The sequence below is a fragment of the Homalodisca vitripennis genome, chromosome 4 (genome assembly GCF_021130785.1).
Source record: "Homalodisca vitripennis isolate AUS2020 chromosome 4, UT_GWSS_2.1, whole genome shotgun sequence".
In the NCBI taxonomy this organism is placed as follows: domain Eukaryota; kingdom Metazoa; phylum Arthropoda; class Insecta; order Hemiptera; family Cicadellidae; genus Homalodisca; species Homalodisca vitripennis.
In genome coordinates, this window is record NC_060210.1 from 33,681,367 (window position 1) to 33,704,791 (window position 23,425).

At 34.0% G+C, this 23,425-nt stretch overlaps 1 protein-coding gene across 1 annotated transcript in view; it reads left to right on the forward strand.

The window, feature by feature from the left end:
- The first annotated feature begins 360 nt into the window (after nucleotides 1-360).
- LOC124359146 (protein FAM166B-like) overlaps nucleotides 361-23,425 on the forward strand; it is a 78,117-nt gene continuing 55,052 nt past the window's right edge. Inside the window, exon 1 of the mRNA XM_046811637.1 lies at nucleotides 361-501. Coding sequence (XP_046667593.1) covers nucleotides 431-501 — 71 coding nt within the window. The 5' untranslated portion in view covers nucleotides 361-430. The remainder of the gene's footprint in view (nucleotides 502-23,425) is intronic.

Here is a 23,425-nt window from a genome sequence, read left to right on the forward strand (position 1 = left end):
TCTAGTAATCAGTAGAAGCAAAATGTCAAATAATGATTCATGTCTGGGTGTGGTCGGTATAATCCCAAAGTACCTATAATCGTAAATAGCAATATGTAAACAATAAATTATACTGAAAATAACAACTATTTATAGTAAGTTTGAGGTAAGTGATAAAGTCAAGAACAATGTCATATTCATTGCAATCATGTGTGATTAATTACATTCAGTATATTATTTAGTGTGCATATGTAGTACTGTCAAATAAAATCAGTTATTTGTGTACAGCACAATAACAAAATGTAGATACTGGCTAGTTAAAACCAAAGCCCACCGTTAGGAAGGAAGCTGGCGGGAGGCGCAGAGAATCGAATTGCCGCGGCCCTCAGTTTTAATTCGACTTGGTCCGACAACACGAACTGACTTCGCGCTCGCTCTTATGTCATGAACTATGTTTGTGGATCTTACGAGGCCGGAAAGAGATGACTTTCTATCACAAACAACTGGATGTTTAATTCCAGGGTAAGTTAGTACATAGCATATATATTTTTATTGATTACATTAAATTAAATAGGCTACATTCTTAATCAACCATTGATAAGAACTCAAAATAGTAAAAGAACTGTCTCAAATAGTTTAATTAAGTTTAAGTTTTATATTTAAATTGCATACATATTTATTTTTTATATTTAAGATTGCTTTCGAAAAATATTTTTGTTTTAAAATACAAACATTTCCAATAGTACCCGGATTTCAAACAGAATTTTATTTTTATGGATACCAAATATTTTCTGTCCGAAATGGTTTTACTGTGGGAATTATTATCGTACTGATTTATAGTCATACTGTATTTAAAATTTAAGAAATTTTATTTCGTATCTACCTTTTTTATCCTCTCAGACTAACGTCACAATGCAACCTAGCAAAATGTTAAACGTAACTAAAAACCTTATTAACAATGTATAACAAACATGGTTAGTTTAATATTCTTTACACTTGTTTAGATTTTGACCTTTGTTTCCACACAAAACCGAGTTATGTTTCAAAACGTTTTTGACGCTGAATTTAAAAACACAAAAAAATTTTCATAGCCATTCAAACGAAATATAAAAATAGTAAGACCTTTTCTTCATTGTTCAGCTGTTTCCTTTATTTGTCCACAACGGAATCCATCTATTCGTATTAAAAGTACTAACAGAATTTCTTGAGTTTTGTACGGCGATAAAGGTTTCTAAAGCTATAATGTATATACATATTTCATACCAATCGAAAGCTCTTGCATTCTGGATGTGCCTTTTACAGATTTGAAGTACGTACAATTACAGGGCTCTGCCCCAAGGGCTTCCAAAGTTGTAATGTTAATCTTAGGATAGTATCTTTGTTTAGTTTAAACCAGCGGATTATTAAATTACAGGAGTTGCTCAAACAGTTATTACCCACTAAAAACTTAATATCAGCAAAAGAATAGTTTGAGAATTATATAAAACGAAACGTGTACACTAAAAAGACTAATACAAAACTGTGTTTAATTTGTTAGAAATGTTCGTGGTTATCTTTTTAGTGTGTAAAAGTAATCATTAGATTTATTTTATTTAAAATGTGTAATTAAATACTGTTATAAAGATGTTCAATTTAAAGAAAAATATGAATATGTGCACTAAAAGGTACTAGCTTTTTTAAATTGTGGAATGTCGTGTAACTTTATTCCTTCAATGGAGGACTAAAAACGAGAGGACTGAGCACTGACTTGATTCAACGAACCGTTACTCCGTGACTATCATTTGAGCGATTATGTTAGCACAAGCCGGTAACTGTAAATTTAATGGAATCTAGATGCAATACACCAGACATAAGTGTAACTTTTTATGGCAGAGAAAATTATCGAGGGAATAGTAAATTAGTTTTGCACTGATAAGGGGTAAATTAATTATTGGGTAAATAAACATTGATACAATTAGTAGACTGGACTAAGTAAATTGAATGATATAGCGAACATGTATTGGAAAGTAAGCACATTCGGTGTATTGTATCCGGTTTATGAATATTCATACTTTTTGAGAACGAATACCGGGAGTGAAAACACATCGAGCCCACTGGCCCACAAAACAGGCACATATATCCTTTTATACAATAAATTATCTTGACTATTGTATACACAGACGTGATTGTGGTGACGGTAAACTGTAGCAGTACCAAACATGTCATAGACACAGTTCAATATTACATACAGCCTCATTATATTACATTATAAGTGCTTCAATTAAGAAAGTACTAAAACTTTAGGATTCCTTTATTCTAATTAAAATAATTTAAGTGTTACTTAAAAAAAAGTATTATTAAAAATATTTAGTAATAATTATTTAGGAGTTTTCGGTTTGCCTTTTAAAAAGGACATGCCTATAACTTTGGTGTTGTCACTGTTAGTAAACAGGCAGTTGCGTAGGAAACAGCTGATAATTGCAAGGGTAGTGTTGAAAAGTACTTACTTCCCTTTTCCTAGCCTTGTTTGTTGTGTAAGAACAATATTCACCCATTGACTAAAAATATTCCAAAACTCTCGTAATTTAATCGTTTCTTAAGCATTATTTCCCTTTAACGTTTCTGTCAGTTAGAATACTACTTCTGTTAGGCTAAGAAATCTATTCACTCCCAATTTTTATATTTTATAATCAGATAGGAAATAAATAAAAGAAGACGATCTAAATCTACAAAAATCTATTAAAATTAAATTACATCTACACGAGTATAAAAACCTTTACATGTCTTAATATGAATAAGTATCATAACACTGGACCCAATACAGAATAATATTTTGAGTGCATCCGCAAATTACTGGACCAAATTTAATTTGATAATTTGTTAAATCAAAATATACAAGAAATAATTTATAGACCAGGGGCAGGGGTTCACAGAAGTAATGACCCGTCCCTAAATATATTACTAATATATATCTTTTAATTCTTGTTCTGTAAAAAAGTAAATCTTAAATTTTAAAATATATTTTATGATGTAGTTTGTTTTTAATTTCCGGAAGAGGGTCCCGGGATTCCCCTATTCTATAAGACCCCTCACACACCCAACATAGATTCCCCTGAACTTTATGCTAAATTCTACCACGACAGGAATTGAAATATAGTAAATCTTTCTTTATTGTTTCATTTATTTGTCTGTATGTCACTGAAAATACTTTAATACATAATTGTATAGTTAAAACCAACAAGCAGATTTCTCGGGGAGTAATAACAATACTGTTTCAAAATGACGCCGTTTCTTAAATTTGATGTTAGATGTATGAAACCAACATAACAGAAATAACAAACAATAGAACATCACGAAATAAGACAATCAGTTTGATATATCGTGGGGTACTATTGGATGAAACATACTTTCAAACAAATATCATTAAAAAACCATACTTTTATTATTTCCTTATTTTTCCATATTTTCCGTTGGTGGTATCTACGTTTTGTATTAGGCCCATACCTGTGGCTGAACATGTAAACAATCGCCAAATACCAATAAACAATCGTAAACAGATGGAAATATTATACCTCTTTAAGTATTAGTAACATTTATCTAAAAATATCCGATATGTCAAAGGAACTCATTCTAAATCAATTAAATTCCGTAATAAGTTGTCGTTCATGACAAAAAGGAGTTATTATAAACACAAACTTCGTCTAACAATTTCACACAGTTTTAATGAATTTATTACGTGGAATGAAGCACAAGGAATCTGTATAGGAGATTAAATTTTACTCGCATAACTATACGCCACAGTGCAAACATCAATCAGTGTAAATCGCCAACGGCGATCAAAAAACCAATTTTTCAACTTTATACACCACGTGACAAAGGATAACCACCCAAGTTTTCTTCATAAATATATATTTGAAAAATAAAATTTCGTATCCATTTTCTCCTATTCATGCACAATAGTTTATGTTCATTAACTGGAAAGGTTTCACGATGAACCTCAGGGATGTTTATGACCTCAACGTATAAACCGTGTTACAGAGAGCACTTCGTACCGTACTGGAGAGAAATTGAATAAAGTTTCATCATAAACCTTCATCACAATACCATTCAATTATTTGTTGACGATTGGGACTGTTCCTTGACTTCCGCTACACTGCAGTGTTGGCAACTTTTCCTGCCAAAATTCTCACGAAACTGAATGCCTTGTAATCTTACTCCTTGGATACCCTTATACTGTAATATTGCAACCTTGAAACAGAGCAAGCCTCAAAGACTATATCGATACTTGGCTATCTTCACGTTGCCGATGTGCAGACCAATCGAACACTAGTTACTTTCACATACTTAGTCTATCAGGCTTAATGTGTGGCGTCCCTTGTCAATATCAAACATCTTCTTCCACATGAGACCACAAAGTAGAACCAATCTGTGTCACTAACAGAAAAGTTAAGCGCAATATGACACCTATGGATTATCCTTAATCTTAATCTAATTCTTTGTTTAGTTTGGGGCAACATTATCGGCAGCTCCAACCGATACGTGGCAACTAGTTGACATTAGATACCTAAGCATAGGCTACTCCGATTGTCCACATTCTTGTCTTGAGACGACTGATTTGAACGTGAACGAAATGAACAAATCTGGCCGTAAGTCTTGGCGTATGCTATTCTTTTTAATAAATAATTAATGTCAGTATCATCTGTAGAACGCTGTACTGTGTTTTATTCGTGAATTGAAAGAAAATGGAACATGAAATAATTAAAAACCGCAATTAAATAGTTTAGGGGTTTCCATATGTAAATGCATGGATGAGTGGTATTTTACCTTTTAAGAAATGGTGGTACACTTATAAAAATTAAAATAGATTTTTTAATTTTAATTTAATCTCAGAACGAGGTATTATGAAAATTGTATGGCGTTATGATTCATTCACTGAAAAAGAACGTTCTTAAAAACTAGGATCGTTAGCCAAAATCTTTTTCCACTCCCCTTCGAATAGAAAGGGAGGTTCAGTACATTGTATCCCGTTCAAGAAGCTTAACGAAGTGCTGTAACTTACACTAGGAGATATCATCTGTCCTTTGCCCAGGGTTTCAAAAGCATGTGCCCTCTCAAACATCGGTTCATCACAGTAAAACATTATGTGCTCAGCCGTCTCCTCATGCTATCCGCGTATCCTACAGGGTCTCGGTAAAAAATACCCGCTCTGTGAAAATGCTTTATCAGATGACAATGCCCTGAAACAACCCTGTTATCCAACAAACACCTCTCTCCAGCTATAACGCCTCATGGACAACCTCTCTAAAAGGAGAGAGTGAAACAAACTTACTCATCCTAAGCTCCGAAGTAGTGGTCCATTTATCCACGATGTTTGTCCCTTTCCCAGGAGTTGATTTCCTGACATACATATATCCTGTATGTGTATACCCACGGAACGGCTGACGCTCCATGCACTTCGGTGATGATGCCTTATTGCCAATAAATCAATGGTCTCTGGACTGTAAATATCGGCTTTTTGTCCTTGAAGTACATACGAACCTGTAAGCCTAGCAGCCTCATTTAGGTAGCTGAAAATCCTAACTTGCTCAAGAGTTAAAAAAAGACTTGGACCCAATCTTCTTGTATATGTAGCATCACTAACCACAATAGGTTGAAGCAAACAAACTCGATCTACTGTATACCTATTTAATATTAATGCCTGCTTCATACTTCCGTATACACGTCTTCACAGTTTTCACGTGTGGTCGAGAGTCTTCAGGTATCTGGCACTTGGCTTACAGAAAACTGTCACTTATTCTTTTCATCAAGAAACAAGAACATATTCTCCATAGTTTGACCATGTTTCGAGTTTGTTGGACTCATGCGTTCAGGCCACTTTTGCACACGTGCAGCCATATTGTAAAATTGGTAATACGAGTACATTTCTCAGGTGTTCAGCGTTTAATACAACTAAATATGAGTAACAACTCTTTAGCAACGCAAAAAGTTTTCATATTTCTTGCCCCAATCGTCTCATCGCTCTCTTGCCTTTAACACAATCGTATCTGTTGGTCCTGATAGTGCCATCTTTACCATACAATTACTTCTATCACGATTGAACTTAAACAGTTTTTCTCTAAAATCTTTAATAACTTATTTATTGTATAGTATACAGGCATTGTTGAATTTAAATGGTAGCTCATCTAACCGGATTACGTAGGAGGCAGCAGAAGCAACTTTCTTATCACAACGTAAAATGCCAAAATTAATTTGTCATTTTGTAACGTTTGTAACAAGATGTGTATGCTTAACGTAGCAGCTATTGTGTAAAGGGTTGAATCAATATGAGTGTTTAGGTCTACTTCACCTTTTTCTTAGTGCAGAGTGTGGAATCATTTTAGTATTTTCAACCAACCTGTGGTTTTCCTCAACAATTATGGATATACGCAGACTGTAAAATATTGAAGTATTATATGTAATTCTGCTTGAAAGTTAATGTTACTACTAATATTAATTGATCCATACCTTCATGCCACTTTAAAAATAAACAATTATATTTAATTTCATTATGCTTAAATTCAACTTTTTATTGAGCTAATTAATGTTTTTATATTCGCTCTGATAATCCAATTTATTAACATTCAAGATCGTAGACTAATTAGAAAATTCAACTCTATCAACGAGTTTACTATTCAATACGTACATTGTCAGCTAAAGATTGCATATTTTCTCTAAATTATTATATTGTTTTGTTAAATAATATATGGGAAGAAAATTATTTGGTTTCCTAACAAGATTTTAAAGATTTAAAAAACAGCTACTTTAAACTACTTGCTACAAAAAGGTGTTTTCAAATATTACAGAATTAAGTTTTACCCAGATAGCGTAACCAATGCAGATTTAATGCCATTTGAATTACTATTAGTTGCGCTTTATCTTGCGACAAATGAAAGAAACTTTAGTTTTAAATACATATTGAACCAGTATTAAGTACTATAAATTGAGTAAACGCATACACCAATAAAACAACCACCATTATAAATTTAATCCATGAATCATGAGGACGATGAGGTCCACTTGATGATTTAAGTGGATTAGAACTCTAAGCAATCCTCAATGGTTGCGTTATTTACTCCTCATAGAACATAACCAACTTTACCCAACAAAAACACAACCCTTATATGGGTTCAAGGTCTACTAAGTCGCAAGGTACAATATGTATAATCGAACTGCTAAACGTATGGTCCAATTTTGGATTTTTGGTGTGTATGTGCATTATAAAACGTCCCTTCAGTGAAATTTACAAGAAGTTGTGTAAAACATTTCCCAAGTGTATTCTTATACCACTCAGACGAAACGTCTGCGCTACTCAAGCGCTGTAGCTGAAGCAACACTGGTGTACTCGTATGTATACATGTCGCAGATATACTGGCGGATATGTACAATGATGACATGTTGTCAACCAATTGTAGCAAATCAAAGAGTTGTACGCCTAAGTTCAGTCACGAACTCTGCCCACAGGCAATTGACTATCTGGTTGTGGCAACTCCGTGTAATGGTCCACAATCACGTCACCAGCTGGTTAGTGCTAGGTTAGGATCAGCTGATCGGGCCCGCCAAACTTAGCAGCTGATCTTATCTATGTTGTTCGCAGAACTTTCATTTAAACTTTTGCTGATACGGTTCTTTGAAATAGGCCCAGTTTAAGCTCTCTTTTTCTAATGCGTATAAGGGTGACTGAAAATGTCTATTTTCGTAGTGTGTTTTCCACCTGTTTCTTTCAAATATATTACTGGTAAATTCCAATGGTGGGCGGACGCATGAAGTGTTGAAACGTCTATCAATATTAAGATAGTTTAAGAATTGGACGAAACCATTTTCTAAAGACTTGAATTAAACAGTGATTTTATTGAATTAATTTTCGTATTTAAATCGTGTGGTATCGTTGTTTTCCAACCTTAAACAAAAGAAACTCAATAATTATTGACATAAAACTAATTGTTCTGTTCTTTATTTTTCGATTAAAACTAAAAATTTATGTCAAGGAATAAGAATGAATAAAATTCCTAAAATTGCAACGTAACATGAATAAAAAATACAACACTGTTTTCAAAAAATAATGTGGATAAAACAACCGATATTTTTTTGTCCCATTAATGTATGCACACTGGAAGTCTAGGGCCATGTTTTTACTGATAAGGTTAATCACATTTATAAGTTTTACTATATGTAGCTGATTTATTTTGATGAAAAATTCATTCCTTAATAATTTGGTGCTACAATCAAGACAGACTCACAATTCATTTCTACCACATTAACGATCTAGTTAGTGTTTTATGTAAATATCATGGTAGCCTAAACGACCATGTTACATTCTCAAACAACTAAACAATATCTAATGCTAGGGTGATATAAAACCAAGGAGGATATTTAACCTGATTTTTAGAGAACAAATCGTTACTTGTGTTCTTCCAGTAAAACTCCCACTCCTTTTGCCAGTTGGATCATGTAATTTGATGGACATTGCCGCGGTAATCAATATAACTCAGGAGTAGAGATGTCCAATCAGATAGAGTTGTAGCAAGAGTATTGGCTAGTTCCTACCTGCCATACCACAGGCGAGTATCCAAATAGAATGTCTTAAATCCAATTTTCTTAACCTAATTATACTTTTATATATTTTGAAGACGGTCAAGGAAGTATTATAATGAATTTAGTTTTACTTTAGTGATAGAAGCGCTGTTTTAAAGTCTGATATTATTAGAGTATTTTAAGTATTTTCGTTTTCGGAGTAATAAAAGATACACTATTATAAAAGAATTTAACCTTACATTATCGAAATAAAACATCTGATCTCCATTAGAAAAGATAAATTAATAACTGATTCTACTTTGAGTGTTGTACTTGTATTATTATGATAATGTAATGCAATGAAATAGTAAGCGACCTTGGTGTATAGGACCCAACACTCAAGGTCCTATACACCAAGGTCCTACAACTGTCAGTACTAGTCGTTGGGACTCTATATAGTACGGCACAGTGCGAGCGAGGTTATGTTTTACGTTGTATAAAATTTGAAAATCCGAGCTGTAGGGTTCAAAGTGAAGGAAGGGGGTAATCGACAACAAATTATGAAAATTACTTTTAGAAGCTATACCTATTAAGTAAGATTTGTTTCTACAATGCTATTAATGTCGACAGGGAATAAAATATTGGAATTAAAAAAAAGTTACAGAAGACTATACAACTTATCTAAGAATTACGTGTGTTGCTTATTCCGGTAGTTTGGAGCATTGGAAATCGAGACAGCTGTTTCGGAATCCTCAAGTTTGGACTTCAGTAATGTTTTTTCACTCACAAATCATCATTTATTTCTTGTATTAGACCAGTCATGCAATACTAAGTAAAGAATTGCTATTGTTTTGGAATAGATTTAGACCGCCATATACTCAATCCATTATTATAGACCCAAACCTTTTAATTCTTTGCCAATACAGTTAAAAGTAATCGAAACAACAGTTTTTCAAAGTGGATAAGTACTTGATCGGAAGGGCTTTCTACAATCTTTATGCGAGGTCTTTGAGAAGATTTGTGAGGTCAGCAGTGAGCAATTTTTGTAATTTTATAAGTTTGAAACCTAGTTGTTTTTATGAATTTAGATGTTATTTGAAGTATTTATTTTGCAATTTTAAACTTAGTTTATGATTTTAAATTATAATCACTAGTTGATGTGCACAACAATCGTATGCTCTACTGTGCTAATAAATTACTGGTGATGTACTTATGACTAGTAAATTTACTATTTTTGAGATTCAAGTACTAACAGGAGTAGCGTAAAGTTTCATAAACTGAGATTGTATTGGTCTAATTTATTAGATAGAAGTAAATTAAAATCACTTACTAGCCTATATAGAAAAATAATACCTTTAGAATCGAGGCGATTGAGTAGAAGAGTTTATAAATCGTATAATAGACTTCAAATAAAACAGCACACCTGAATAAAAATTTCAAAAAGTTTTTCACAAGTTACTAGAAATATTAGTTTTAGTACCAGTTAAATATTTATTTGACAATATGTGTATGTGTATAAAAATGAACATTTATAACAGGTTTAATTTTTAAGAAATAAGCACATCATATAGAATGTTACACACATGGGCATTCTTATCGCAGAGTCCTGTCACATAATTCCTTTATTATTACTTTGTGTTCTAGCAATTGCTTAACCTATATTGGTATGTCTAATAGTATACATCGTTTAATATAGAAAGTTAAATTTTCGTATAAATGATAAAAGATTTGTAATTAACTAAAACAATGACTAACTTCACAAGAAAATAAAACATGATTGAGTTATTTTTAAAGGAGATTAAGAAATACAATGTTTTTGTGTGTGTAGAAACACACGTCCGATGTCACCAACTGAAGTTTTTGTTATAGCATCACAACACCATTCCATGTAATAGTTTCCACAGCCTTCTGTGTTTCCTGTTCCACCAGATTGTAATGACAATGGTTTGTTAAGCTAATGTCCACATGGCAGGCGAGGTCATCTAAAACCCTCTGTGGTTGTCTGTCATTTCCTTTCACATCATTTCAATTCTTATGTATTGTTAGCGAATTCAATTCTTCGGGATTTCCGTAATATTAGCATCAAAGGAATAGTTATAACCTCGGTGTCGTATGCAGTTTCACGATGTTTCTACATTACTCGATGTAGTTGTTTAACTAAACAACTCCCAATTGGGAGTTGTCCAATTTATACATCTGTGGTGGTGAATCGTTGCGACGTTGATTTTCACTCTGCTAAACTTCAAACAATTATACGATCCTGTTTTTTTTTTATATTTTATTTTATTTTTTTATGAAGAATTGTAGGAGATGCCTAATTTTAAAAATTAAACTGATACGTAAACAAACGGTTTTGAATAACGTTTATTCTCTTTCATTATTACGATGAACTTTAAGAATTAAGCATTTGCAGAATAATACTAACACATAAAACTTTAACTAAAAAAGTAAAAAGCGTTTGGATGCGCATCAAATGGGCTTTTTAATGAGGTATTTCTATTTCGAAAGTAAGGACGAAAAGTGTTTGAGGGTAAACATCATTCCTATGAGATTAAAAATCTAGATGGCCGCCTGTGCACCTGCTCTTGAGACGTATCGAATACATGAACCACTATCGCAATCTATTCATATTAACCCGTATATAACGTAACACACTGTTGTACTAGCAGAAGGTCAATATTGACTGACCTCCCCGGTCAAGCGGTTTACTAATCTATGTGGCACACAGCTATCGGTAAATATAAGATATTGGTGAAATATATGATTTCGGTACGATTAGTAATTTACTATTTTAAGTTTGCAAATATAAATTGTTTTATTTTCAGAAGTCAAACATAAAAATTAACGAAGTAGACGTTCTCGCGGCTTCGTAATAGCGTGGAAGGCTTCGTGTTCACAGATAACTTTATAATTTCAACTCATAAATTAATAGTCTCGGCGAACTCGGTCAGAGCGATGACCGTCAGTTTTTACAGCCCTGTTGGCATGATGCCGTTTCTCCGGTGACCTAATGTCCTCGGCGGATCTGATGGCACGCTTCCTGTGTATGTCGCTACGGGAGACACCGCCTTAAGTTACCTAGTCAAGTTTGTTGTTCATGTCAATGGTCGGAGAGATTTTTCCGCGATTTCACCCATATAGTCTACCGTGGTGTTTATACACATATTCACCTGTAGCAACTCGATATTATAGCATGCTTATAAAACTTTTGTACGGCCAATACCTTGAACCCTCGTGGGATACCGTATCAAAACCGCGCAAATACAAACATTGTATGTCTCTGAGCATGAATTGAGAATTCTAAAATGTTTTGATTGCTGATGCCTAATTACTGAGTATTGCTGATAACTCCTTAAACTACTTGCTACAAAAAGTTGTTTTCAAATATTACAGAATTAAGTTTTACCCAGATAGCGTAACCAATGCAGATTTAATGCCATTTGAATTACTATGAGTTGCGCTCTATCTTGCGACAAATGAAAGAAACTTTAGTTTTAAATACATATTGGACCAGTATTAAGTACTGTAAATTGAGCAAACGCATACACCAATAAAACAACCACCATTATAAATTTAATCCATGAGTTCATGAGGACGATGAGGTCCATTTGATGATTTAAGTGGATTAGAACTCTAAGCAATCCTCAATGGTTGCGTTATTTACTCCTCATAGAACATAACCAACTGAACCCAACAAAAACACAACAATCATATGGGTGCAAGGTCTATTACGTCGCAAGGTTTGGATCTACAATATGTATAATCGAACTGCTAAACGTATGGTACAATTTTGGATTTTTGGTGTGTATGTGCATTATAAAACGTCCCTTCAGTGAAATTTACAAGAAGTTGTGTAAAACATTTCCCAAGTGTATTCTTATACCACTCAGACGAAACGTCTGCGCTACTCAAGCGCTGTAGCTGAAGCAACACTGGTGTACTCGTATGTATACATGTCGCAGATATACTGGCGGATATGTACAATGATGACATGTTGTCAACCAATTGTAGCAAATCAAAGAGTTGTACGCCTAAGTTCAGTCACGAACTCTGCCCACAGGCAATTGACTATCTGGTTGTGGCAACTCCGTGTAATGGTCCACAATCACGTCACCAGCTGGTTAGTGCTAGGTTAGGATCAGCTGATCGGGCCCGCCAAACTTAGCAGCTGATCTTATCTATGTTGTTCGCAGAACTTTCATTTAAACTTTTGCCGATAAGGTTCTTTGAAACAGGCCCAGTTTAAGCTCTCTTTTCCTAATGCGTATAAGGGTGACTGAAAATGTCTATAATCATAGTAGTGTCTTCCAACCTGTTTCTTTCAAATATATTACTGGTAAATTCCAATGGTGGGCGGGCGCATGAAGTGTTGAAACGTCTATCAGTATTAAGATATTTTAAGAATTGGGCGAAACCGTTTTCTAAAGACTTGAATTAAACAGTGATTTTATTGAATTAGTTTTCGTATTTAAATCATGTGGTATCGTTGTTTTCCAACTTTAAACAAAAGAAACTCAATAATTATTTACATAAAACTAATTGTTCTGTTCTTTATTTTTCGATTAAAACTAAAAATTTATGTCAAGGAATAAGAATAAATAAAATTCCTAAAATTGCAACGAAACATGAATAAAAAATACAACACTGTTTTCAAAAATAATGTGGATAAAACAACCGATATTTTTTTGTCCCATTAATGTATGCACACTGGAAGTCTAGGGCCATGTTTTTACTTATAAGGTTAATCACATTTATAAGTTTTACTATATGTAGCTGATTTATTTTGATGAAAAATTCATTCCTTAATAATTTGGTGCTGCAATCAAAACAGACCCACAACATCTCTACCACATTAACGATCTAGTTAGTGTTTTATGTAAATATCATGGTAGCCTAAACGACCATGTTACATTCTCAAACAACTAAACAATATCTAATGCTAGGGTGATATAAAACCAAGGAGGATATTTAACCTGATTTTTAGACAACAAATCGTTACTTGTGTTCTTCCAGTAAAACTCCCACTCCTTTTGCCAGTTGGATCATGTAATTTGATGGACATTGCCGCGGTAATCAATATAACTCAGGAGTAGAGATGTCCAATCAGATAGAGTTGTAGCAAGAGTATTGGCTAGTTCATACCTGCCATACCACAGGCGAGTATCCAAATAGAATGTCTTAAATCCAATTTTCTTAACCTAATTATACTTTTGTATATTTTGAAGACGGTCAAGGAAGTTTTATAATGAATTTAGTTTTACTTTAGTGATAGAAGCGCTGTTTTAAAGTCTGATATTATTAGAGTATTTTAAGTATTTTCGTTTTCGGAGTAATAAAAGATACACTATTATAAAAGAATTTAACCTTACATTATCGAAATAAAACATCTGATCTCCATTAGAAAAGATAAATTAATAACTGATTCTACTTTGAGTGTTGTACTCGTATTATTATGATAATGTAATGCAATGAAATAGTAAGCGACCTTGGTGTATAGGACCCAACACTCAAGGTCATACAACTGTCAGTACTAGTCGTTGGGACTCTATATAGTACGGCACAGTGCGAGCGAGGTTATGTTTTACGTTGTATAAAATTTGTAAATCCGAGCTGTAGGGTTCAAAGTGAAGGAAGGGGGTAATCGACAACAAATTATGAAAATTACTTTTAAAAGCTATACCTATTAAGTAAGATTTGTTTCTACAATGCTATTAATGTCGACAGGGAATAAAATATTGGAATTAAAAAAAAGTTACGGAAGACTATACAACTTATCTAAGAATTACGTGTGTTGCTTATTCCGGTAGTTTGGAGCATTGGAAATCGAGACAGCTGTTTCGGAATCCTCAAGTTTGGACTTCAGTAATGTTTTTCACTCACAAATCATCATTTATTTCTTGTATTAGACCAGTCATGCAATACTAAGTAAAGAATTGCTATTGTTTCGAATAGATTTAGACCGCCATATACTCAATCCATTATTATAGACCCAAACCTTTTAATTCTTTGCCAATACAGTTAAAAGTAATCGAAACAACAGTTTTTCAAAGTGGATAAGTACTTGATCGGAAGGGCTTTCTACAATCTTTATGCGAGGTCTTTGAGAAGATTTGTGAGGTCAGCAGTGAGCAATTTTTGTAATTTTATAAGTTTGAAACCTAGTTGTTTTTATGAATTTAGATGTTATTTGAAGTATTTATTTTGCAATTTTAAACTTAGTTTATGATTTTAAATTATAATCACTTGTTGATGTGCACAACAATCTTATGCTCTACTGTGCTAATAAATTACTGGTGATGTACTTATGACTAGTAAATTTACTATTTTTTAGATTCAAGTACTAACAGGAGTAGCGTAAAGTTTCATAAACTGAGATTGTATTGGTCTAATTTATTAGATAGAAGTAAATTAAAATCACTTACTAGCCTATATAGAAAAATAATACCTTTAGAATCGAGGCGATTGAGTGAAGAGTGAGTATGTTTGAAATATACTGGAAGCATTTGGGTTTGTTTGGAAGTATATAGCTAATAAGATTGTATGTATGTTGGCTTGTAAGTAAATATTAGAAAATAAGTAATATAGTGTGAGCGACTTTTTAGTTTTTGTGTAAATATGTGTGTGCGAATGTGTGTGTGTGTGTGTGTGTGTGTGTGTGTTGCCGCGAGCGTTTGCGCGCGCGTGTGTTTGTGAACTTGAGTGTGTGTGTCTTCTGGGGGAGGTCATGCGAGACTAATACGTTGATGCCATAAATATAGATAACAACCCTCGATGATAAGGAATGGTGAATTTTTGTACGCAGTTTTTCCGATGTCCGTCTGCAAACTAAGAGTTGCACCAAGGCCTGTCCGTGGTCTTGATCTCCGACAGTTGGTCGTTTGTCCTTCTAATAATTCTTTCTATTCACTTACTTCATCTAGATACATTCTCACTTTAGTTTTATTTTTCATTCTATGAAACATTATTTTTACTCTATTTTTATTTAATTTTTTTACTTAATAAGATATAACAACATTTTTAAGGTTTGAAATACCAATCGAGTACTTTGTGGTGACTCGTTCTCACGCACAGGCTTTAGTAGCCTGTGTGAGAATATTTCTCAAATAATTAAATTAGAAAAATATAAATTTATTTTACACAATATACGTTAAAACCCAAATATTTATGGTAATTGTATATTTTTAGACAGTGAATATATTAATATAATTATATCATTTGTAATTTTTTTTGGAGAATAAACGATTTTTGATTTGATTTTGATTTGAGTTTATAAATCGTATAATAGACTTCAAATAAAACAGCACACCTGAATAAAAATTTCAAAAAGTTTTTCACAAGTTACTAGAAATATTAGTTTTAGTACCAGTTAAATATTTATTTGACAATATGTGTATGTGTATAAAAATGAACATTTATAACAGGTTTAATTTTTAAGAAATAAGCACATCATACAGAATGTTACACACATGGGCATTCTTATCGCAGAGTCCTGTCACATAATTCCTTTATTATTACTTTGTGTTCTAGCAATTGCTTAACCTATATTGGTATGTCTAATAGTATACATCGTTTAACATAGAAAGTTAAATTTTCGTATAAATGATAAAAGATTTGTAATTAACTAAAACAATGACTAACTTCACAAGAAAATAAAACATGATTGAGTTATTTTTAAAGGAGATTATGAAATACAATGTTTTTGTGTGTGTAGAAACACACGTCCGATGTCACCAACTGAAGTTTTTGTTATAGCATCACAACACCATTCCATGTAATAGTTTCCACAGCCTTCTGTGTTTCCTGTTCCACCAGATTGTAATGACAATGGTTTGTTAAGCTAATGTCCACATGGCAGGCGAGGTCATCTAAAACCCTCTGTGGTTGTCTATCATTTCCTTTCACATCATTTCAATTTTTATGTATTGTTAGCGAATTCAATTCTTCGGGATTTCCGTAATATTAGCATCAAAGGAATAGTTATAACCTCGGTGTCGTATGCAGTTTCACGATGTTTCTACATTACTCGATGTAGTTGTTTAACTAAACAACTCCCAATTGGGAGTTGTCCAATTTATACATCTGTGGTGGTGAATCGTTGCGACGTTGATTTTCACTCTGCTAAACTTCAAACAATTATACGATCCTGTTTTTTTTTTTATATTTTATTTTATTTTTTTATGAAGAATTGTAGGAGATGCCTAATTTTAAAAAATTAAACTGATACGTAAACAAACGGTTTTGAATAACGTGTATTCTCTTTCATTATTACGATGAACTTTAAGAATTAAGCATTTGCAGAATAATACTAACACATAAAACTTTAACTAAAAAAGTAAAAAGCGTTTGGATGCGCATCAAATGGGCTTTTTAATGAGGTATTTCTATTTCGAAAGTAAGGACGAAAAGTGTTTGAGGGTAAACATCATTCCTATGAGATTAAAAATCTAGATGACCGCCTGTGCACCTGCTCTTGAGATGTATCGAATACATGAACCACTATCGCAATCTATTCATATTAACCCGTATATAACGTAACACACTGTTGTACTAGCAGAAGGTCAATATTGACTGACCTCCCCGGTCAAGCGGTTTACTAATCTATGTGGCACACAGCTATCGGTAAATATAAGATATTGGTGAAATATATGATTTCGGTACGATTAGTAATTTACTATTTTAAGTTTGCAAATATAAATTGTTTTATTTTCCGATGTCAAACATAAAAATTAACGAAGTAGACGTTCTCGCGGCTTCGTAATAGCGTGGAAGGCTTCGTGTTCACAGATGACTTTATAATTTCAACTCATAAAATAATCTCGGCGAACTCGGTCAGAGCGATGACCGTCAGTTTTTACAGCCCTGTTGGCATGATGCCGTTTCTCCGGTGACCTAATGTCCTCGGCGGATCTGATGGCACGCTTCCTGTGTATGTCGCTACGGGAGACACCGCCTTAAGTTACCTAGTCAAGTTTGTTGTTCCTGTCAATGGTCGGAGAGATTTTTCCGCGATTTCACCCATATAGTCTACCGTGGTGTTTATACACATATTCACCTGTAGCAACTCGATATTATAGCATGCTTATAAAACTTTTGTACGGCCAATACCTTGAACCCTCGTGGGATACCGTATCAAAACCGCGCAAATACAAACATTGTATGTCCCTGAGCATGAATTGAGAATTCTAAAATGTTTTGATTGCTGATGCCTAATTACTGAGTATTGCTGATAACTCCTTAAACTACTTGCTACAAAAAGGTGTTTTCAAATATTACAGAATAAGGTTTTACCCAGATAGCGTAACCAATGCAGATTTAATGCCATTTGAATTACTATGAGTTGCGCTCTATCTTGCGACAAATGAAAGAAACTTTAGTTTTAAATACATATTGGACCAGTATTAAGTACTGTAAATTGAGCAAACGCATACACCAATAAAACAACCACCATTATAAATTTAATCCATGAGTTCATGAGGACGATGAGGTCCATTTGATGATTTAAGTGGATTAGAACTCTAAGCAATCCTCAATGGTTGCGTTATTTACTCCTCATAGAACATAATCAACTGAACCCAACAAAAACACAACAATCATATGGGTGCACGGTCTATTACGTCGCAAGGTTTGGATCTACAATATGTATAATCGAACTGCTAAACGTATGGTACAATTTTGGATTTTTGGTGTGTATGTGCATTATAAAACGTCCCTTCAGTGAAATTTACAAGAAGTTGTGTAAAACATTTCCCAAGTGTATTCTTATACCACTCAGACGAAACGTCTGCGCTACTCAAGCGCTGTAGCTGAAGCAACACTGGTGTACTCGTATGTATACATGTCGCAGATACACTGGCGGATATGTACAATGATGACATGTTGTCAACCAATTGTAGCAAATCAAAGAGTTGTACGCCTAAGTTCAGTCACGAACTCTGCCCACAGGCAATTGACTATCTGGTTGTGGCAACTCCGTGTAATGGTCCACAATCACGTCACCAGCTGGTTAGTGCTAGGTTAGGATCAGCTGATCAGGCCCGCCAAACTTAGCAGCTGATCTTATCTATGTTGTTCGCAGAACTTTCATTTAAACTTTTGCTGATAAGGTTCTTTGAAACAGGCCAAGTTTAAGCTCTCTTTTCCTAATGCGTATAAGGGTGACTGAAATGTCTATAATCATAGTAGTGTCTTCCAACCTGTTTCTTTCAAATATATTACTGGTAAATTCCAATGGTGGGCGGGCGCATGAAGTGTTGAAACGTCTATCAGTATTAAGATATTTTAAGAATTGGGCGAAACCATTTTCTAAAGACTTGAATTAAACAGTGATTTTATTGAATTAGTTTTCGTATTTAAATCATGTGGTATCGTTGTTTTCCAACTTTAAACAAAAGAAACTCAATAATAATTGACATAAAACTAATTGTTCTGTTCTTTATTTTTCGATTAAAACTAAAAATTTATGTCAAGGAATAAGAATGAATAAAATTCCTAAAATTGCAACGTAACATGAATAAAAATACAACACTGTTTTCAAAAAATAATGTGGATAATACAACCGATATTTTTTTGTTCCATTCATGTACGCACACTGGAAGTCTAGGGCCATTGTTTTACTGATAAGGTTAATCACATTTACAAGTTTTACTATATGTAGCTGATTTATTTTGATGAAAAATTCATTCCTTAATAATTTGGTGCTGCAATCAAAACAGACCCACATCTGTACCACATTAACGAGCTGGTTAGTGTTTTATGTAAATATCATAGTAGCCTAAACGACCATGTTACATTCTCAAACAACTAAACAATATCTAATGCTAGGGTGATATAAAACCAAGGAGGATATTTAACCTGATTTTTAGACAACAAATCGTTACTTGTGTTCTTCCAGTAAAACTCCCACTCCTTTTGCCAGTTGGATCATGTAATTTGATGGACATTGCCGCGGTAATCAATATAACTCAGGAGTAGAGATGTCCAATCAGATAGAGTTGTAGCAAGAGTATTGGCTAGTTCATACCTGCCATACCACAGGAGAGTATCCAAATAGAATGTCTTAAATCCAATTTTCTTAACCTAATTATACTTTTGTATATTTTGAAGACGGTCAAGGAAGTTTTATAATGAATTTAGTTTTACTTTAGTGATAGAAGCGCTGTTTTAAAGTCTGATATTATTAGAGTATTTTAAGTATTTTCGTTTTCGGAGTAATAAAAGATACACTATTATAAAAGAATTTAACCTTACATTATCGAAATAAAACATCTGATCTCCATTAGAAAAGATAAATTAATAACTGATTCTACTTTGAGTGTTGTACTCGTATTATTATGATAATGTAATGCAATGAAATAGTAAGCGACCTTGGTGTATAGGACCCAACACTCAAGGTCATACAACTGTCAGTACTAGTCGTTGGGACTCTATATAGTACGGCACAGTGCGAGCGAGGTTATGTTTTACGTTGTATAAAATTTGAAAATCCGAGCTGTAGGGTTCAAAGTGATGGAAGGGGGTAATCGACAACAAATTATGAAAATTACTTTTAAAAGCTATACCTATTAAGTAAGATTTGTTTCTACAATGCTATTAATGTCGACAGGGAATAAAATATTGGAATAAAAAAAAAAGTTACGGAAGACTATACAACTTATCTAAGAATTACGTGTGCTGCTTATTCCGGTAGTTTGGAGCATTGGAAATCGAGACAGCTGTTTCGGAATCCTCAAGTTTGGACTTCAGTAATGTTTTTTCACTCACAAATCATCATTTATTTCTTGTATTAGACCAGTCATGCAATACTAAGTAAAGAATTGCTATTGTTTCGAATAGATTTAGACCGCCATATACTCAATCCATTATTATAGACCCAAACCTTTTAATTCTTTGCCAATACAGTTAAAAGTAATCGAAACAACAGTTTTTCAAAGTGGATAAGTACTTGATCGGAAGGGCTTTCTACAATCTTTATGCGAGGTCTTTGAGAAGATTTGTGAGGTCAGCAGTGAGCAATTTTTGTAATTTTATAAGTTTGAAACCTAGTTGTTTTTATGAATTTAGATGTTATTTGAAGTATTTATTTTGCAATTTTAAACTTAGTTTATGATTTTAAATTATAATCACTTGTTGATGTCCACAACAATCTTATGCTCTACTGTGCTAATAAATTACTGGTGATGTACTTATGACTAGTAAATTTACTATTTTTGAGATTCAAGTACTAACAGGAGTAGCGTAAAGTTTCATAAACTGAGATTGTATTGGTCTAACTCGCCTTCGGCTCGCTGGGGGCTACGCCCCCAGGCCCCCAAAGTAAACGCTTGCAAATTCGGGGATAAGCGGAATTCGGTGACTGGTTAAGTCCGGACATTAAGTAAATGACAAGGGATTTAAAAATTGACCTTTTTCATAGATTTTTTTTTTCCGGATTCGTAAAAACTTTTGACTTTGAGGGCATTTTGCGGTTAAACCGTTAGAGATACGACAAAAAGTGACTGGACCTTTCTTGTTGGAAATTTAATTTTGTCTTTCGATTGTGCCCTCAGATCTGATCTACGACCTATGGTTTAGCCAGAAATGAGCTCGGGAGAAAAGTCTGCACGGGTCAGCTATCTTGAATTGTTTAGTATAAAAACATAATAAAAACCGACCTCAAGGCAGTATTTTAAGTCGAACAGGGGGTTTAATATCACCAGGAGACTATCTAGTCAAGGCGAGAAATTCCCTGGGTGGGTGATTAATGTTAAGGAGGTTAAGACAAGAGGGGGTTTAATTTCGTCAGGATATTGTCTGGTCATATGAACAAATTCCCAGGGGGGGTTAACGTTACCGGGGGATAAGTCTCCAGGGGGTTATCTGGTCATACCAGGATCTTCCCAGGGGGGGGGGGTTAAGAGATTTGGTGACTGGTAAAATTCGGACATGAGGTCATGGCAGGAAATTCCCTGGGGGGGTTTAATGTTACCAGGGGGGTTAACACATCAGGGGGTTGAATGTACAGGAGGTTATCAGGTCATACCAGGAAATCCCGGGGGGGGGGGTTAATATTACCGGGGGTTAATGACACACTTGGGCCTTTTTTAGAGGGTATTGTGTCTGTGAACATAATAAATATTCCTCTGTCCCTATCTACTATTGACGCTTAGCTAACGCTCAGCCAACTCCCGAAGTCACTGAACCTTTTCTGTAGATCACGTGATTTCCTAAATCCCGTTTAAAATTTGTTTTGAGTTACGACCAACCGTTTAGCCGCTATCAAGCCCGGAATGTAAATTTTTAGGCGAAAATGTCCAATATTTTCACTTAATCGCGTTTTGCGGTCAAACTAAGGGAAATATAGTAAAAAGTCACTGGACCTTTTTTGTAGGTCATCTTATTTCCTAAATAAAACGTTAGTCTTATTTTGACCTCCGACCAATGGTTTCGCCGCTATCGACCCCAAAAACAAAAGTTTCGCGTAAAAGTTACAACAAAATTGTACATAATCACGTTTTTCGGCCAAACCAATCGAGATAGGGCAAAAGATTACTGGACCTTTTCTGTAGATCGCGCAATTTGCTAATTTGATGGGTCAATCAGATTTGAGCTACGACCAACGGTTCGGCCGCTATCGGGCTTGAAACATTATTTTTATCGAAAAAATCTCTGGAATTTCAAATGTTCGAGCGTTTTGTCGCTTAACCATGGAAGATAGAGCAAAAAGTCATTAGACCTTTTTTGTAGTTCACTTCATTCCTGACCATGAATTTTCCGTCAGATCCGAGCTAGCTCCAACGGTTTCGCCCGCTATCGGGCTTACAAAAAATGCCTGCAGGGGTGAAGAATGCGCGATTTTTTGGGAATTTTTTTGAGGGGTTGAAAATGAAAAATTCTCACTTTTCGGGATTTTCCTGGTGGTTACACGTGGAAAGCTATCTGTGTACCAAATTTCAAGTCTCTAACTCATCTGGAAGTAGGTTAGAATTAGTATACGTGAGTCAGTCAGTCAGTCAGTTACACATGCGGTTGTATATATATTAGATTTATTAGATAGAAGTAAATTAAAATCACTTACTAGCCTATATAGAAAAATAATACCTTTAGAATCGAGGCGATTGAGTAGAAGAGTTTATAAATCGTATAATAGACTTCAAATAAAACAGCACACCTGAATAAAAATTTCAAAAAGTTTTTCACAAGTTACTAGAAATATTAGTTTTAGTACCAGTTAAATATTTATTTGACAATATGTGTATGTGTATAAAAATGAACATTTATAACAGGTTTAATTTTTAAGAAATAAGCACATCATATAGAATGTTACACACATGGGCATTCTTATCGCAGAGTCCTGTCACATAATTCCTTTATTATTACTTTGTGTTCTAGCAATTGCTTAACCTATATTGGTATGTCTAATAGTATACATCGTTTAATATAGAAAGTTAAATTTTCGTATAAATGATAAAAGATTTGTAATTAACTAAAACAATGACTAACTTCACAAGAAAATAAAACATGATTGAGTTATTTTTAAAGGAGATTATGAAATACAATGTTTGTGTGTGTGTAGAAACACACGTCCGATGTCACCAACTGAAGTTTTTGTTATAGCATCACAACACCATTCCATGTAATAGTCTCCACAGCCTTCTGTGTTTCCTGTTCCACCAGATTGTAATGACAATGGTTTGTTAAGCTAATGTCCACATGGCAGGCGAGGTCATCTAAAACCCTCTGTGGTTGTCTGTTATTTCCTTTCACATCATTTCAATTCTTATGTATTGTTAGCGAATTCAATTCTTCGGGATTTCCGTAATATTAGCATCAAAGGAATAGTTATAACCTAGGTGTCGTATGCAGGTTTCACGATGTTCCTACATAACTCGATGTAGTTGTTTAACTAAACAACTCCCAACTGGGAGTTGTCCAATTTATA